The sequence below is a fragment of the Sapajus apella genome, unplaced genomic scaffold (assembly GCF_009761245.1).
Source record: "Sapajus apella isolate SASKATOON/1434 unplaced genomic scaffold, GSC_monkey_1.0 scaffold6, whole genome shotgun sequence".
In the NCBI taxonomy this organism is placed as follows: domain Eukaryota; kingdom Metazoa; phylum Chordata; class Mammalia; order Primates; family Cebidae; genus Sapajus; species Sapajus apella.
In genome coordinates this window covers 60,018,386-60,032,307 of record NW_022436946.1, presented here as the reverse complement: position 1 = coordinate 60,032,307, position 13,922 = coordinate 60,018,386, and the positions used below count along the sequence as shown (strand labels likewise).

At 38.4% G+C, this 13,922-nt stretch overlaps 1 protein-coding gene across 2 annotated transcripts in view; it reads right to left on the bottom strand.

Annotated features, from left to right (window-relative positions):
- RNGTT (RNA guanylyltransferase and 5'-phosphatase) overlaps positions 1-13,922 on the bottom strand; it is a 343,044-nt gene that overhangs the window by 132,454 nt on the left and 196,668 nt on the right. For both annotated transcript variants that reach the window (XM_032275278.1, XM_032275279.1), the window contains one exon: positions 2,369-2,469. In XM_032275278.1, the coding sequence (XP_032131169.1) occupies positions 2,369-2,469 (101 nt within the window). The remainder of the gene's footprint in view (positions 1-2,368; positions 2,470-13,922) is intronic.

Here is a 13,922-nt window from a genome sequence, read left to right as displayed (position 1 = left end):
CTAGGCATGGTGGCGCGTGCCTGTAATCCCAGCTACTCAGGAGGCTGAGGCAGGAGAATTGCCTGAACCCAGGAGGCGGAGGCTGCGGTGAGCCGAGATCGCGCCATTGCACTCCAGCCTGGGTAGCAAGAGCGAAACTCCAACTCCAAAAAAAAAAAGTGTAGCCTCACCAAAATTAGTTTCTTGGCCTCCATCGTTTTAATAGTGAGATGGTCTTCTATAAGGCACTTCCAGAAGAACTTATCAAGCCTCCACCCAACTTGCACGATTACCAATGAACAATCCCACATTTGACTGGCAACTGAAAAAATCTGTATACTAGGCACTTTGTCAGGAAGACTAATCTTGCATGTTTAATATATTAATATTTATCCAATGTTTAGATAAGAGAAAAATATTTTTGAAAACTATCCTGCCAGTCATTCATGAGTGTGTATTCCACCTATTCCTACAGTCTCAAATTTATCTCTCCTCGGATTATAATCAGACTCATATGGAGCTCAATATCTACTTGGGGATTCCAGATAATTGTTCTAACAATTTTTTGCCATTAGTCCAATTGCAAATTAAGCCACAGACATTTAGGGGGAGAAAGAGAGAGAGAGAGAGAGAGAGAGACAGTGTGTGTGTGTGTGTGTGTGTGTTTCTTTTTCTTTTAATTTTTTTGAGACAGAGTCTTGCTCTGGGCTCAAGCAATCCTGCTACTTCAGCCTCCCAAGCATTTAGGGAGTGGAAGAGTGTGCATGTGTATGTGTGTGTATGTGCGCGTCTTTTTCTTTTCTTTTTAATTTTTTTGAGGCAGAGTCGTGCTCTGGACTCAAGCAAGTCTGCTACTTCACTTCAGCCTCCCAAGTAGCTGGTACCACAGGCACGCACCACCATACCCAGCTAATTTTTGTTTGTTTTAGAATCAGGGCTTCCTTATGTTGCCCAGGCTGGTTTCAAATTCCTGGCCTCAACAGATCCTCCCAACTTGGCCTCCCAAAGTGCTGGAATTACAGGCATGAGCCACCATACCCAGCCTAAAATAAAATAGTAAATACACTGTTGTTTGAAAAAATGAATACCCATATGCCTTATTAAAGCACCTTTTCACTTACGATTCACCACAATGCACAGTTTCCTTTCTTTAATAATGCATAGTTTCTTAAATATTTTAATATTTTGGAGTCTGGACTCCATTATACCTTATTGCATCAGCTGGCAAAAATGCTTTCTGTGTTTTACCTTTGATAAGTAAAAATTTCACAGGATGCACTGGTAAGCTTTAATCTCTTTGCCAATATTGTCTTATTTACTTTCTCTTTCTGATTTCCTTAAGAATTTCTTATTTTGTAGTAATATATTTACTTAGATAAAATACTTTAAAAATTTATAGAACAAAAGTGAAATAAAAAGGCTTTGGAAAAATGATGAAAATATTCGTGCTGAAGCATCTTTTATTCTAAAATAGCAACCAAAAAAGTCATAAAAGATTAACCAATAAATTAAAAAATTAACACTTAATAAACATTATGAAAAACCTTAATGAAAGTGAACAGTTACGACCTTACTCTACAAAAGTATAGACAAATATTTGCTCTGCAAATGCAAACATGAAGTAATTTCCTTTAAAATAAAAAAGACTTATTTCAGTACATTTAATTATAATACCAAATGATCGTAACTTATATCTATAATTTATACAACAGAATTATTTTTTAGAAAAATCTCAAAAATTTTGTAAAATTTTCACTTTTACAATTTAACAAAGTTTTTTTTTGTTTTTTTTGTTTTTTGTTTTTTTTTTAGTGGGGTCTCACTCTGTCACCCAGGCTGGAGTGCAGTGATGTAATCTGAGCTCACTGCAACCTCTGCCTCCCAAGCTCCAGCAATTCTCCCACCTCAGTCTCCTCAGTGGCTGGGACCACAGGCATGCACCACCACATCCGGCTAATTTTTGTAGTTTTGGTAGAGAGCAGGTTTGGACAGGTTGCCCAGGCTAGTCTTGAACTCCTGAGCTCAAGCAATCAGCCTATCTTGGCTTCCCAAAGTGCCAGGATTACAGGGGTGAGCAACCGCGTCTGGCGAAAGTTTATTTTTTAATATTATTATTAACATAATAACTATTAAATTAATGAAAAATGATTTTAAGATAAAGATCAGTAAAATTTAAAGAAAACTCCAAAATATTAGCTGAGATAGGTCAAAGGAGTAATCTCTGAAAATGAGGTTGATGTATACGTATACATGTAAAATATTTTGTAAAATAAAGTGTTTTAGTTTCTTTCTTTAAAGTATTGCAAGTATATATAAAATATCCTGTAAAAGGTGAAGCCTTACATAAACAATATTATCTAATGCAAAAAGCACAAAAGTGCACACTTACCCTTCTCCTCCCATTCTTGTTATTTTTAGACGAAAATCCACAGAATTCAGACTGGGAGGCTTCCATTTCAAAATATCATCACATCGACCAGGTTTATATTTCTAAAGTTAATTAAAATGACAATTGTTATTAAGAAGCTATAAATTAAACATTCAATGTATTAAATCTAATGTAACTTTTTATTAAGCAAAATTACTTCTTTTCTAAACATAATTTTTATCTTCAACCAACAAGTTAGGCTAGATATCCATCTTCTCATTGATGATCTTTCTTCTTTTCCTACCAAAGACATGGAGACCCTTGTTTGTGAAAGTGCAGAAAAAGAACAAAACCAGTGATTCTATCCAATCTTTGTATGACTTAAAAAAGAAGCTTGATTTTTAAAAGTGCTTTTTTTTTTCTTGTTCGGCTTTACAGAGGGATAATTTACAATGAATAAAGTTAACCAATAAATCTTGACAAATATACACAGTTATACAACCATGACCATCAGAATATGGAACATTTCAAGGAGCTGAAAAAGTTTCCTGCTAACATTTGCAGTCAAGTCCCTCCCTCAGCTTTCTGGCAACAGTGATTCTGCCTTCTACCACTATAGTTGTACCTGTTCTAGTATACATAAGAAATACTTTAAAAATAAAAAGTAAATAATTTACATAAGATTTTTGAGATGAATCTATCCAGGTGCGTATTAGTAGTATGTTCCTTTTCATTGCTGAATAGGATTCCATTGTATGTACATACCAAAAACAGTTTACACATTTACAAAGTGAGGAATATCTAGATTGTTTCCAGTTTTTGGCTACATGAATGATGCTACTCTGAACATTTGTATGCACATGTTTTCCTAACTCTTGGGTAAATACCTAGGAGAGTGGAATAACTGCATCATATGGTAAATGCATGTTTAGCTTTGTAAGAACTGTCAAACTGTAACATTTGCTATTCCTCCCAGAAATGAATGAGAGGTCGATTTGCTCCATATCCACTTTGGACTAGGCACTGTCAGTCTTCTTAATTTAGCCATTCTAACACATGTGTCTCACCGTTTTAATGTGCATTTCTCTAATGGCACAAAAATGGTAAAGACCTTTTCTTACGCTTATTGCTATCTGTATACCTTCTGTGGTGAAGTGTCTGTTCAAAACATTCACTCTTGTTTTTACTGAGCTGTTTGACTCATGACTGACTTGTAAGAGACTACTTACATATTCTAAATAAATAGCCCTGGTTGGATGTACGTATTACAAACATTTTCTACCAGTCTTTGCCTTTTTCATTTTCTTAACAATTTCTTTTGAAGACCAAAGTTTTTTATTTTAGTAATGTCAACATTATCCATTTAAAAATTAAATAATTTGTGCTTTTTTAAGGAATATCTTCCTAAAGTCATTACAATTTTCTACTATGTTTTCTTGGAGAAGTTTTATACTTTCAGCTCTTATTTTTCGGTGCACAATCCATTTCAGGTTTATTAGTTTCTATGGTATGAAGCACAGGACTAGGTTCAGTGGCAGAAGAATATTAAAGTGATCCAGCACCATTTGTTGAAAAGATTATCCTTTCCTCAGTGAAACTGCCTTGGTCCATTTCTTAAAAATAAATTGTGGTGGCAGATCCAAGATGGCCAAATAGGAACAGCTCTGGAATGCAGTTCCCAGCGAGAACAACACAGAGGGTGAGTGAGTGATTACCGCATTTCCAAACAAGTAATTACTGCCCAAAGACCAGGAGATTCCCCGGCTGAAAAGTGCCACGAGCTTCCAGCACAGCTGTTTCAACTGGTGCAGTGGATCTCCACACAAAAACTCACGTATATCTCGATGGCTGTTTCAACTGGCACCTGGAACAGCTGGGAGACAGGGCCACCCATTCAACTGAAAAAAAGGTGGCTGAAACAGGGAACCAGGTGATCTGGCTCGGCGGGTCCTACCCCCACAAAGACCAGCAATCTGAAATGCTCTGAACCAAGAGTTTCACAGCAAGCGCAGCTGGCCCCATGACGGTCCAGCTCTGTGGGGGGAAGGCGTCCACCAGTACTGAGGCAGTCCGTGATTACCGAAGCAGTCCACCATTAGTGAGGCAGTCCACCATTAGTGAGGAAATCCGCCATTACTGAGGCAGACCGCCATTACCGAGGCAGACCGCCATTACCAAGGCAGTTCTAACTATACCTCTATAAACAAAACCACAGGGAAGTTCACACAACATCTGGGCAGAGCCTACAGCAGCTCAGCAACGCCTCTGCTGTCAGACTGTCACTAGACTACCTCCTAAATGGGCAGGGCATCTCTGAAAAAAGGCAGCAGCACATCAGGAACTTAAAGTCCCACCTTCCCAGAACAGAGCACCTCGGGAAAAAGACGGTTATGAGTTCCACTGCAGCAGACTTAAACATACCACCAAGCCGCTCCGAATGAAACAACGGAGCTCACAGCTCAGCACCTGAACTCCTATAAGGGTCAGACTGTCTCCTCAAGCACCTCCCTAACCCCCGTATATCCAAAGAGACATCTCATAAAGGAGAGCTCAGGCTGACATCTGGCAGGTACCCTTTTGGGACGAAGATAACAGAAGAAACTGACAGAAACCCTTACTGTTCTGCAGCCGCCACAGGTGATCCCCAGACAAGCAGAGTCTGGAGTGAACCTCTAGCAGTCCTACAGCAGAGGGGCCTGACGGTTAGAGGTAAAACTAAGAAACAGAAATAAATAACTTCATCATCAACAAAAAGGATGTCCACTCAGAGACCCCATCTGAAAGTCACCAACTACAAAGACCACAGGTAGATAAATCCACAAAGATGGGAAGAAACCAGCGCAAAAAGGATGAAAACACCAAAAACCAGAACACCTCTCCTCCTCCAAGGGATCACAACTCCTAACCAGCAAGGGAACAAAGCTGGATGAAAAGTGAGTCTGATGAATTGAAAGAAACAGGCTTCAGAAGGTGGGTAATAACAAACTTCTCTGAGCTAAAAGAACATGTTCTAACCCAATGCAAAGAAACTAAGAACCTTGAAAAAAGCTTTGATGAAATGCTAAGGAGAATAAACAGCTGAGAGAATATAAATGACCTGGTGGAGCTGAAAAACACAAGAGAACTTCACAAAGCATACACAAGTTTCAATACCTGAATTGACCAAGCAGAATAAAGGATATCAGAGACTGAAGATCAACTCAATGAAATACAATGAGAAGGCAAGATTAGAGAAAAAAGAGTGAAAAGAAATGAACAAAGCCTCCAAGAAATATGGGACTATGTGAAAAGACTTAATCTACGCTTGATAGGTGTACCTGAATGTGATGGAGAGCATGAATCCATGCTGGAAAACATTCTTCAGGATACTATCCCGGAGAACTTCCCCAACCTAGCAAGGCAGGCCAACATTCAAGTCAAGGAAATACAGAGAACACCACAAAGATATTCCTTTAGAATAACAACCCCAAGGCAATAATCGTCAGATTCACCAGGGTTGAAATGAAGGAAAAAATGCTAAGGGCAGCCAGAGAGAAAGGTTGGGTTACCCATAAAGGGGAGCCCATCAGACTAACAGTGGATCTCTCAGCAGAAACCCTACAAGCCAGAAGAGACTGGGGGCCAATATTCAATATCCTTAAAGAAAAGAACTTTCAACCAAGAATTTCATATCCAGCCAAACTAAGTTTCATAAGTAAAGGAGAAATAAAATCCTTCACAGACAAGCAATTGCTGAGAGATTTCGTCACCACCAGGCCCGCCTTATAAGAACTCCTGAAACAAGCACTAAACATACAAAGGAACAACCAGTACCCGCCACTCCAAAAACATACAAAATGGTAAAGAGCATCAATACAATGAAGAAACTGTGTCAACAAATGGGCAAAACAACCAGCTAGCATCAAAATGGCAGGATCAAATACACACATAAAAGTATTAACCTTAAATGTAAGTGGGCTAAATGTCCCAATCAAAAGACACAGACTGGCAAATAGGATAAAAACTCAAAACTCATCAGTGTGCTGTATTCAGGAAACCCATCTCAGATGCAAGGACACACACAGGCTCAAAATAAAGGGATGGAGAAAGATTTACCAAGCAAATGAAGCACACACACACACACACAAAACAAAAGAAAACAAAACAAAACAGGGTAGCAATCCTAATATCTGATAAAATGGACTTTAAACCAACAAAGATCAAAAGAGACAAAGAAGGGCATTACATAATAGTAAAAGGATCAATGCAACAAGAGCTAACAATTCTGAATATATATGCACCCAATGAAGGAGCACCCAGATACATAAAGCAAGTTCTTAACAACCTGCAAAGAGACTTACACTCCCACATAGTAATAGTGGGAGACTTTATCACTCCACTGTCAATATTAGACAGATCAATGAGACAGAAAACTAACAAGGATATCCAGGACTTGAACTCAGATCTGGACCAAGCAAACCTAACAGGCATCTACAGAACTCATCACCCCAAATCCACAGAATATACATGCTTCTCAGCACCACATTGCACCTACTCTAAAATTGATCACATAATTGAAAGTAAGCAATTGCTCAGCAAATGCAAAAGAACGGAAATCATAACAGTCTCTCAGACCACAGTGCAATCAAATTAGAACTCAGGATTAAGAAGCTCATGCTAAACCGCAAAACTACATTGAAACTGAGTAACTGGCTCTTGAATATTGACTGGATAAACAATAAAATGAAGACAGAAATAAACATGTTCTTCAAAACCAACGAGAACGAAGACACAACGTACGAGAATCACTGGGACACATTTAAGGCAGTGTCTAGAGGAAAATATATAGCAATAAATGCCCACATGAGAAGCAAGGAAAGATCTAAAGTCAACACACTATCATCAAAATTGAAAGAGCTAGAGGAGCAAGATCAAAAAACTCAAAAGCTAGCAGAAGACAGGACATAACAAAGATCAGAGCAGAACTGATAGAGACATAAAAAACCCTTCAAAGAATCAGTAAATTCAGGAGCTAGATTTTTGAAAAGATCAACAAAATAGACAGACTGCTAGCCAGATTAATAAAAAAGAGAGATGAATCAAATAGATGTAATAAAAAACAATAAAGGGGATATCACCACCAATTCCACAGAAATACAAACCACCATCAGAGATTACTACAACTCTATGCACATAAAGTAAACCTGGAAGAAACAGATAAATTCCCAGACACTTGCACCCTCCCAAGTCTAAACCAGGAAGAAGTCGAAATCCTGAACAGACCAATAACAAGGGCTGAAGTTGAGGCAGTCGTTAATAGCTTACCAACCAAAAAACGCCCAGGTCCAGATGAGTTCACGGCCAAATTCTACCAGACATACAAAGAGGAGCAAGTATCACTCCTTCTGAAACTATTCCAAGTAATACAAAAAGAGGGAATCCTTCCCAAATCATTTTATGAGACCAACATCATCCTAATACCAAAACCCAGCAGAGACTCAACAAAAAAAGAAAACTTCAGGCCAATATCCATGATGAACATTGATGCAAAAATCTTCAATAAAATACTGGCAAACCAATTGCACTGCACATCAAAAAGCTTATCCATCATGATCAAGTAGGCTTCATTCCAGGGATGCAAGGCTGGTTCAACATACGCAAGTCTATAAACATAATTCACCACATAAACAGAACCAAAGACAAAAACCACGATTATCTCAAGAGACGCAGAGAAGGCCTTTGACAAAATTCAACAGTGATTTATGCTAAAAACTCTCAATAAACTAGGTATCGACGGAACATCTCTCAAAATAATAAAAGCTACTTAGGACAAACCCACAGCCAATATCATACTGAATGGGCAAAAACTGGAAGCATTTCCTTTGAAGTCTGGCACTAGACAAGGATGCCCTCTCTCACCACTCCTATTCAATATAGTACTGGAAGCTCCAGCGAGAGCAATCAAGCAAGAAAAAGAAATAAAGGGTATCCAATTAGGAAAGCAGGAAGTCAAACTGTCTCTATTTGCAGACGACATGACTGTGTATTTAGAAGACCCCATCGTCTCAGCCAAAAATCTCCTGAAACTGATAAAGCAACTTCAGCAAAGTCTCAGGATACAAAATCAATATGCAGAAACCACAGCATTCCTACACATCAATAACAGACTTTAAGAGAGCCAAATCAAAAACGAACTGCCATTCACAATTGCTATAAAGAGAATACCTAGGAATACAACTAACAAAGGATGTAAAGGACCTCTTCAAGGAGAATTACAAACCACTGCTCAAGGAAATAAGAGAGGACACAAATAGATGGAAAAACATTCCATGCTCATGGTTAGGAAGAATCAATATTGTGAAAATGGCCACACTGCCCAAAGTAATTTATGGATTCAATGCTATCCCCATCAAGCTACCAATGACCCTCGTCACAGAACTGGAAAAAATCACCTTAAACTTCATGTGGAACCAAAAGAGAGCCACATAACCCATACAATTCTAAGCAAAAAGAACAAAGCTGGAGGTATATTTCAAACTATACTATAAGGCTACAGTAATCAAAACAGCACAGTACTGGTACCAAAACAGAGATATAGAACAATGGAATGGAACAGAACAGAGGCCTTGGAGGTGACATCACACATCTACAACCATCTGATCTTTAACCTGACAAAAACAAGCAATGGGGAAAGGATTCCCTGTTTAATAAATGGTGTTGGCAAAACTGGCTAGCCATGTACAGAAAGCAGAAACTGGATCCCTTCCTGACACCTTCACTAAAATTAACTCCAGATGGATTAAAGACTTAAACATAAGAACCATAAAAACCCTAGAAGAAAACCTAGGCAAAACCATTCAGGACATAGGCATAGGCAAGGACTTCATGACTAAAATACCAAAAGCATTGGCAACAAAAGCCAAAATAGACAAATGGGATCTAATTAAACTCCAGAGCTTCTGTACAGCAAAAGAAACAATTATTAGAGTGAACTGGCAACCAACAGAATGGGGAAAAAAAATCTTTGCAATCTACCCATCTGACAAAGGGCTAATATCCAGAATCTACAAAGAACTAAAACAGATAGATAAGAAAAAAACAAACCCATTCAAAAGTGGTCAAAGGATATGAATAGACTCTTTTCAAGAGAAGACATATATGAGGCCAACAAACATATGAAAAAATGCTCATCATTACTGGTCATTAGAGAATGCAGATCAAAACCACCTTGAGATTTCATCTCACACCAGTTAGAATGGTGATCATTAAAAAATCTGGAGACAACAGATGCTGGAGAGGATGTGGAGAAATAGGAACACTTTTACACTGTTGGTGGGAGTATAAATTAGTTCAACCATTGTGGAAGAGAGTGTGGCAATTCCTCAAGGACTTAGAAATAGAAATTCCATTTAACCCACTAATCCCATTACTGGGTATATATCCAAAGGTTTATAAATCGTTCCATTATAAAGACACATGCACACGTATGTTCATTGTGGCACTGTTTACAATAGCAAAGAGCTGGAACCAACCCAAATGCCCATCAATGATAGACTGGACAAGGAAAATGTGGCAAACGCACATCATGGAATACTATGTAGTCATAAAAAATGATGAGTTTGTGTCCTTTGTAGGGACATGGATGAATCTGGAAACCATCATTCTCAGCAAACTGACACAGAACAGAAAATCAAACACCGCATGTTCTCACTCATAGGCAGGGGTTGAACAATGAGAACACATGGACACAGGGAGGGTAGCAACACACACTGAGGTGTGTTGAGGGGGAAAGGGGAGGGACAGCGGGGGGTAGAGAGGTTGGGAAGGGATAACATGGGGAGAAATGCCAGATATAGGTGACGGGGGGATGAAGGCAGCAAACCACATTACCATGTATGTACCTATGCAACAATCCTGCATGTTCTGCACTTGTACCCCAGAACCTAAAGTGCAATAAATATATATATTTATATAATAAAATAAATTTTGTGTGTATGTGTATGTCTAAATGTGTATACACACACATATTTCTTTTCTCACTAATCTGTTGCATTGACATACATGTCTTTCTTCCTGCTAAAGGAACAGTCTCAATTACTATAACTTTATACATTTTGAAAATAGACTATGTAAGTCCTCAAACTTTATTCTTCTTTTTCAAAACAATTTTAGCTAATGTAGCATTTACATTTCTACACAAATTTTAAAATCAGCTTGCCAATTTCTATGAAAAATAAGCCTACTGAGATTTTAATGAGGATTACACTGAATCAATCAATAGGTTAGGGAAGAAATGACATCTTAACCAAATTTAATCTTCTGATTGATGAACACTGTAAGTCTCTCCAATTATCCATCCTTAAATGAATCTTAACAATGTTCTGTAGTATTCAATATAAAGATCTTGCATGGCTTTTGTTATATTTATGCCTAATAATTTACTACTTTGGTGAAATTATCAACACAAAAATTCAGTTTTGCTTCTATACACCAGCAATAAAAATCCAAAAAAAAAAAAAAAAAAAAAAAAAAAAAGAAGAAATTTTAAAAACTTACAACAGGATTAGGTGCAGTGGCTCACACCTGTAATTCCAGCACTTTGGGAGGCGAAGGCGTGAGGATCGCTTGAGCCCAGGAGTTCGAGATCAGCCTGGGCAAGAAAGCAAGAACTTATCTCTACAAAAAAATAAATAAATAAATAAAATAAAATTAGCTGAATATAGTGGCACATGCCTATAGTCTCAGCTCCTTAGGAGTCTGGCGTGAAAGGATTGCTTGAGCCTGGGACGTCAAAGCTGTAGTGAGCCATGATCATGCCACTGTACTCCAGCCTTAGCAACACAGTGTAACTGTGTCTCAAAAAAAAAAAAAAAAAAAAATGTACAATAGCACCTAAAGGAACAAAATATGTATGAATTAATTTAATCAATGTCAATGATCTAGATGCTGAAAACTATGGACACTGACTTCTAAGAAAAAAATGAAGATGCAAAGACATCTTCATGTCCTTGGACAGCAAAACTTAATGTTGTTAAGGTGTCAATACTCCTAGAACAATCTACAGATTCAGTGCACTCTATGAAAATTCCAACAGTTTTCCACAGAAATAAAAATGTGCTCTTCAAATTCACGTGAAATTTCAAGAGGCCTACAAAGTCAAAACAATCTTGAAAAAAGAAAAAAGTGAAAGAGTCACACTTTTACTTTTCAAAACTTACTACAAAGCTAGTAATCAAAACAGGGTGGTATTGGCATAAGGACAGACACACAGACCAACAGAATAGAATTAAGAGTACATAAATAAAGCCATACATCTTTAGCCAATTAATTTCTTTTGCACAAGGATGTCAAGCCCATTCAACAAGGGAAAGAATATTGTCTTTAAGAAACAGAGGTGGGACAGCTGGTTTTCCACATGCAAAACTATGAAGTTGAACACCTACCTCACAAAATTAACCAAAAAAAAAGAATAAACCTAAATATAACATCTAAAACCATAAAAGTCTTAGAAGAAAACATAAGGCTTTGCAATCTTGGATTTAGCAGTGGATTTTTAGTTTTGACACCAAAACCATAATCAACAAAAGAAAAACTACATAACTTGAGGCTGGACGCAGTGGCTCATGCCTGTAATCCCAACATTTTGGGAGCCTGAGGTGGGCAGACCATGAGGTCAGGAGATTAAGACCACCCTGGCCAACATGGTGAAATCCAGTCTCTACTAAAAATACAAATTAGCCAAGCATGGTGACGGGCACCTGTAATCCCAGCTACTTGGGAGGCTGAGGCAGGAGAATCACTTGAACCTGGGAGAAGGTGACTGCAGTGAGCCGTGATCACTCCACTGCACTCCAGCCCAGATGACAGTGCAAGACCGTCAAAGAAAAAAAAAAGAAAAAGGGGAGGGAAGGGGAGGGAAGGGGAGGGAAGGGGGGGGAGGGGGGAAAGGGGAGGGAAGGGAAGGGGAGGGAAGGGGAAGGGGAGGGAAGGGGAAGGGGAGGGGAGGGACATAACCTGGACTTCATCAAAATTAAAAACCTTTGTGCATGACAGAACATTATCAAAAAAGTGAAAAGACAACCTATAGAGCGGGAGAAAATGTTTGCAAATCATACATCTGATATAAATCTGGACACATAGCTATTTATATACAGAATATATTTCTTTCTTTTTTTTTTTTGAGACGGAGTTTCGCTCTTGTTGCCCAGGCTGGAGTGCAATGGCGCGATCTCGACTCACCGCAACCTCCACCTCCTGGGTTCAGGCAATTCTCCTGCCTCAGCCTCCTGAGTAGCTGGGATTACAGGCATGCGCCACCATGCCCAGCTGATTTTTTGTATTTTTAGTAGAGACGGGGTTTCACCATGTTGACCAGGATGGTCTCAATCTCTTGACCTCGTGATCCACCTGCCTCAGCCTCCCAAAGTGCTGGGATTACAGGCGTGAGCCACCGTGCCCTGCCCTATACAGAATATATTTCTAAAATGTATACAACTCGACAACAACAAAAAAAGCAATTGAAAAGTCAATACAAACATTTATAATGTTATAAAGCACATAACATTATATCACAATGTTTGACAAACATAGTGAAATTATTACTATGGTAAAGCAAATTAACATATCCACCTCCTCACAGTTACCTTGTATGTGTGTCAAGAACATCTGAAATCTATTCTTAATAAACTTCTAGTATATAAAACAATATTATTAAGTACAGTCATTGTGCTGCACATTAGACCTCCAGACTTCTTCAGTCTACATAACTGCGACTTTGTGCTCTTTAACCTACATCTCCCTAACCCCCTACTCCCAGTACTGGTAACCTTCTTCCTAGTCCTGAACAGTAACTTCTAGTTTCAAGCAAACAAATCCCTCTGAATTCCCACAATTGACAGCCAGGGGTGGCGGGGGGAGGGTGCGGGGCACAGCTCTCCCTCTGATCAGAGCTTGCTAATTTTTTCATCTTTCTAACCACAGAAGACTGTAAAGTTAGAACTGAAAGAGTAACTTATACCTGTTTCAATTATAATAAGAAAGTACAGAATTAGTTTATCACCTATAATCAAAAGTTGTTATTAGTAAGTTACCAACTGGGTTTGTTTCTCCTTCATTCAAAAGAGCTTATTGACCAAGTAGATTAATAATAGGTGTTTTTTGCACTCTGTTTCTATGTACGTACAACTTTTTGAGATTCCACACGTAAGTGAAATCATACAGCATTTCTCTTTCTGTGTCTGGGTTATCTTGCTTAGTACAATACCTTCCAGCTCCATCGATGTTGTTATAAATGACAGGATTTTTTTTTCTAAGTCTGAATAATATCCCATTGTATAAATATGCCATAATTTCTTAATTGATTCACCCACTGAAGGACATTTAGGTGGTTTCCATATCTAGGCTGTTGCGAATAATGTTGTAATGAACATGGGAACGAACATACGTATCTCTAGGTACTAATTTCATTTCTTTCAGTATGTACTCAGAGGAACTGCTGAGTCATATAATAATTTTGTTTTTAATTTTTTGAGGCAGCCCCATACTGTTTTCCATAATGGCTATACCAATTTACATTCCTACCAACAGTGGGACACCC